Below are 6,000 nucleotides of genomic sequence, written 5' to 3' on the forward strand. Positions count from 1 at the left end.
TTCTATACAATTATATACCAAATTTATAAGTACATTAATTATTAGTTAAAAACTAGAAATATACTAGAGATTCAGATTTTATTATAGTTGTATTCTAAATCATATATACTATATACATTCATATATACTTTGTTTATTAAACTATGCAAATATTTCTCTATTTGAAAAGTTAAAAAATTTTATACCAATTTTATAAATACATTAAACATTAATTAAAGACTAGAACCATACTAGAGATTCAGATTTCTTTTAAGTTGTAGACTTATTTAATTTTTAAAATGTATTAAACTATGCAAATATTTCTTTCTTGGAATTTTTTTTAATTGTTTGTTTTCTTTTTATACATTTGTATACCAAATATAAAAATACAACGTATCATATCAATTGAAGACTAGAAATACTATAGAGATTCATTTCATTTTAACTTATGGTTAACTTATAAAAATAATATGATTTATATTTCTTAAAATGCATTAATCGCAAATATTTCATACTTTGAATTCTTCCTCTATATGTTATTTGTATTCCTCCTACATTTTTGAATACAGAATTCGTAAATGAAATATATCTATTATTAAAGACCAGAAATCTAGTAAAGATTCATATCAATTCAGTCTTAGCTTAATTCATAGAAAAAATATGATTTATATTTTCTATAATGCATTGAGTCCAAATATTTTCCATTTCGAATTCTTCTTATATACATTTGTATACAAAATTCATAAATGAAATATATCATTCCTGTATTTGATATGTGAATGCTTTCCGTTGTACTCAGATGTTTCCATTAAACAACATGAAATAAACATTAGATAGTTAATTTAATCAACTCGAAATTCCCACAAGAGATTCCGCACGTGAGTAGAAAATTATTTCACCAGATGGAAAAATCATTAGACAGATGTTCTTTTACCCACAACTGAAGAGACATTTTGTAGTACATTAGTTTTGTAAACAAGAGCATTGTTCATGGCGATGACTGAGGGTGAATTTATTTATTGAAAGAAAGAGTCTTTTCTGCAACAAAATTAATGTTAATGAAAGTTGTAAACATTTGTAATTGCATATTAAGCAATAAAGATTTAAATTACAGTACTAAAAATAGAATACACATATATTATCTTTAATTGTACAAATGACTAATATAGAAACATACTTTGTAAACTATGAATCGATTATTCAAAATACGCTTTTGACAAAGACATAAAATGTGTTTAATTTTGAACGTGGGTTCAAAATTTGTGAACCTGATTGATATGCAAGATATTGAGTGCTGAAAAATAGCTGAAATGGCTGCACAAATATTGGCAATCTCTGCTTTTAAAAAGGACATGCCAATGGCCGAGATTTGTCGCTGCTTTTGTTGTCGTTTTGATTCAACACGTAAACAACAAAAAAAGGTCGCTTTAAGCTCAATATTTATGTGTAGAGGAATGTGAGCAGCGTCAACTGCTTTTCGTTCCCCATTTATGTAAAACGATTATCCTTCACAAAAATCCACAATAAAATTCCACAAGCGAACTTGTGTAAGGCGTCAGTCCGATGCCTTCAAGTGTCTGTTGTCTGCGAGATGGACAAAGAGTGGAGGATGAAAATGAAAAAAAAATTAAGCATACTTGCGCCTACATTTATATGCAAGTATATTAAAAAGTGGTCAAACAAGTTGAAAGGCTTCGTGCGGCACAAAGATGCAATCAACTGAGCAGACAGACTGAATGGCAAGTGGAGACAGACAACAACAAGACGATCAAGGCCAACGCAAAAGGGTTTCAAGGTTATAAATTACCTGACAGTTGAGAGTCTTAAAAAGGCTTTAAGGAAGACAAAACTCGGCAGCTGCAGTTTGGGGATCCTGCTGAACAGAAAACAGAAAAAAGAACAAAAACAATAACAAGAAACCTGTTTAAGAGATGTGCAAAAACAGAAATTAAAAGCAACTGTCATTCACTCTTCCAGTCAGCCAGTTAACCAGCTTTCGAGGTCAAATTACCTGCAACAACAGCGACAGCAATTTGCAATGCTGTCTATGTAGAAAATTCTACAAAACAAGACCCAGAGACACCCGGGACTATAAACAGTGAAGTGAAAGTTTTAACGTGAAATATTACGCATACGTCGTGTTCGCAGAGAATAAAAAAATAAACATTACAAAAAGAAAATAACTCAACATCACTTTTACTTTTCTGCCAATGGGCATATTTTGTATTCTGTATTCTGAATTCTGTATTCTGTTCTATTCTTCCTTTTCTCATGCTCACTCTTGTAGCTGTCATGTCCAAAAAGTTTGCCTTCTGCTGGCAGAAAGTTTTGTGTTGGCTTTATCACAAGTTGTACGGAATGTTTTTCATCGCCAAAAAGAAATGATGGAAAAACAGTCGAGAAGACTGTTTCAGCAAATATGCGCTGGAATAATATATTTCTTAATTATTCTATCAATATTCATAGAATGAATCTTTTCAAAGTCATTTAATATGCAGCATATAAAGATTTTTATTTCCAGAGTGAATGCTTAAATAACATTTTGTTTCTAATGTGTTTTTGTTGAAAACAATAAAATCTAAGAAGCGGTAGAAGCAAAGAAAATTCATTTTTGAAATGGCTTAAACATAAATATATATATATATGTGTGTAAGACCTTTGAATTATAAATCTTAAAAATAATTTTTGTAATATTGAAAGATTAAACAAGCAAATTGTCTTGGATTTAATGACAATTATTGCCTTATCCATTTAAATTTAAATATTGAAATATTATTTACAAAGAATTTGATCACTATATTATTATTTCTTTATTCAGATTGATAGAAGTATAGTATAGAATTTGATTAAAATCCCATTTTTTTTTTAATCGTTTATATGATTCTTGTAATACTCAAAGATTTGTTTCAAAAAATTATAATACAGTTAAAATCTAGACGCTAAAATCGGTTCTTATTTTAGAGTTGACATAATGAATACAATATTTCCTTAAAATAATTTCAGAAATAGAAAATTATAATATATAAGTAATTTCCTATTACCGAAATTATTTAAAAGAAAAATGGTATTCATTGTGTAGATATTTCATATCAACTAGTTTATTAATGAGTAACATATATCTCTTTAATGTTTAAATACGACTTTTGTTACATATCACTAAGTAACTTCATTAGACGTTTCTCACTTTGTTCTCTCAAAGGTTATAGAATATTCTATAGAATACTAGTTTTTTTTCAGCTGCACATAGAAATAGTAATTAAATAACAGATTCTATAAAGTAAGGCGTTTGGTCAGCTGAACATAAAATTAGAATTGCTTCGTTAAGATGTGATAAGAAGGCAATTGAAGCTGTGATTACATCTCACTTAATGGCCAATTAATTGCCTTGGCCACATACTCATTATAAAACTTGATTCCTGATTATCGGATTTGAGCCAGTTTTGGGTGTAAAATTAACCAGATTCTTACGTTTACGTTGGCCTTTAACAGACGCAGGACGTACGAAATTGAAATGTCAAATTCAATTGATTTATGGCCATGTGATTCATTTGTCTGTTACCATTTAAATTGCACAATTGTATTGTTTATTTCGAATTCGTTTCTTTTTGTTTTCTTTCTTTTTTGCCTGTCGAGTTTATTTCTGTTTCGCTCTGTCAGCGATCTGTGGTCCCGTTTACGTTTTCGCTTTCATTTCGTTTGTGTTCCCTGGCGCTTAATGCGTAAACGTCAATCACTTTTTCTCTCTTTTTTTTTCTGGTCTCCTTCTTTTTCTGTTTTTTGTGTCATCAACAGGGACGACACAGCGAAGCCAACTGAGCCAAGTTACACATTTTATGTGAATAATTTACGAGTCTGTATGAATTACAATTTTTTTATATGCGAAAATTCTTTTGTTTTTTTTTTTACCAGTTACAACAATGCGGAATTGTTCACTTCGCTTTGTATCTCCTTCTTTCCTTTTTGCTTAACTGTTTCCGAGTTGTCGCTTAAACCTTTTGGTAGTCGCAACTTCTGTCAAGATTTTATCTTAAACTAGTAAAGCTGCTGATTGACTGAGACATGCCCTGTGCTCAACGTTGAGGTGACTTAACGCGGGTTAATATAAATCGATATTAAATAAATAAAAGCTTTTATGAACAATGACAAGTTGTAGGATACAAACGACATTGTTGCTTATCCAGTTGTAGAAAGATTTGCGATTGAATCATTATGAAATTTTTAAAAGAAATAATGCGAAAATTTTAAAGTATGTAGAAACAATTTTTTTTAATCTATATTCCTCTTTTAAGTTACTTCCAGAAGAATCTCTTTGGTCTGTTAAGACTTATATTAGTTAAGATAAAGCCTATTTGAAAAGGCAAACCTGCTTATAAATTAAACTTATTTGGCAATCATTAATTCCAAGAACTTTGTTTCACGAAGCAAAAATTGTAGACTCGCTAAGTTATTATCAGTTGTAAAAGGATTATAATCGTTCGATAAGCATATAGATATTTTATTGCGATTAAATCATTATGAAATTTTTAAGATAGATAATGCGAAACTTTTAAGGAATGCAGAAATCATTTTTTTTTTAATCTCTAATTCTATTTTTTGGTATTAAGTTACTTCCAAAAGAATCTCTGGGTCTGTTAAGACTTATATTAGTTAAGCTAAATCCTATGTATTTAAAAGAGCAAACCTGCTTATAGAATAAACTCATTTGACAATAGTTAATTCCAACTTTCACAACGCAATATTTGTAGACCCTCCAAGTTATTATCAAATTATACTCATAGATTTCGAATTACATATTTCACTTACCCTTTGGCAGTTTTGTGATTCTGTTGCACGTGCCTAAACTTGGGGAATTTGATTTAAGTATCAATTAGCAGTATCGCCTACAAAAGTGAACTTGAATGTGCGGTTGCTGTGCGTTTTGTTTTTTTTTTAAGTACTTAAGTGCGGTATTTATAAGTATATGTATAAAAGGGGGAATCAAGGTTGGTATTTTATAGTACTTGTATTTCAAAGGTGTGCAGCTAGAGAGGTTTTTGTATAAGACTTTTGTATAAGATATCATTTCTACGTAGTGCTTATAATTTGTTTGTTGTGATGTCGTTAAGAGTTGTCTTTTTAGGTGGTTTTAATCATTAGCAATAATTATGAATTACTGGAAATTTGTTGTAATTACAATTGTCAAATCAAATATCGATCAAAACTGAATAAAAATATTCTACTGAAAAATGCAATTTGGGGGTTAAGTAAAACGTATAAAACTAAACGTAAAGTTTTGAAAATTCGAAAAATCGAGAAATGAAATTTCGAAAAAGCTTTTGGAAAGAACGAGAGAGGGAGAGCAACACTTACTGCCAGGAGAAGCTGCCGGTGATGCCATCTTTAAGCCGATCTCGCAGAGAACGCTGTCGACTTGGTCCTGAGCCGCTCAGTGGCGGTAAAATTGGATTTTCACCATCTTCCAGCACCGTGGCAATATTCGAGGCGGACGTTGATATGGGTGCGCCTGTGGCATGCTCCATAATCGGTGGCTGTTGCTGATGGTGTTGATGCTGATGCTGATGCTGGTGATGGTAATGATGGTTCGAGTGGTGATGTGGTGAGCCCGGCGACGAACCCGCTGGCGAGTCTCTGTTGTTCAAATGCCGACGAATCGACCCATGACGTGGCGAATTTTCACGTGACATTTTTGCAATTTCAATTTCAATGTCGTTTTCGTTTTATGTTTGAGAACCAAATTTTTTTTGTTGGGGGATCGGTTTTCGTTTCGTTTGTTGGATTTTGGTTTAATTTTCAAACAGAAATTTGGCATAAAATAATTAGAAGCATATAAACAATTAGTTCAATTGTTGCCAATTGTTTGCAGTTGCAGTTGTCATTTAGTTTTTTATTAGATTTGGTTTTTGTTTCTTAGATTTTAGATGAAGAAAACGAGCGAGCTGAACTTGGATTTTTAGTTTATTTTTTGTTTTTTAAGTGGTGAGCTTATTAATTGCACATAGAGCCAAAAAATTGGTGTAAAAG

General features: G+C 30.9%; 1 protein-coding gene across 4 annotated transcripts in view; it reads right to left on the reverse strand.

Moving 5' to 3' along the window:
• The window catches only part of LOC133839345 (TLD domain-containing protein 2), an 80,822-nt gene extending 75,093 nt beyond the window's left edge, over positions 1 to 5,729 (reverse strand). Inside the window, exon 1 of one of the 4 annotated variants that reach the window (XM_062270817.1) lies at positions 5,329 to 5,729. In XM_062270817.1, coding sequence (XP_062126801.1) covers positions 5,329 to 5,663 — 335 coding nt within the window. In that variant the 5' untranslated portion in view covers positions 5,664 to 5,729. The remainder of the gene's footprint in view (positions 1 to 5,328) is intronic. The other 3 variants (XM_062270818.1, XM_062270819.1, XM_062270831.1) reach the window with 3 other exon arrangements.
• Positions 5,730 to 6,000: the final 271 nt, after the last annotated feature.

This window comes from Drosophila sulfurigaster, chromosome 2R, assembly GCF_023558435.1.
Source record: "Drosophila sulfurigaster albostrigata strain 15112-1811.04 chromosome 2R, ASM2355843v2, whole genome shotgun sequence".
NCBI lineage: Eukaryota > Metazoa > Arthropoda > Insecta > Diptera > Drosophilidae > Drosophila > Drosophila sulfurigaster.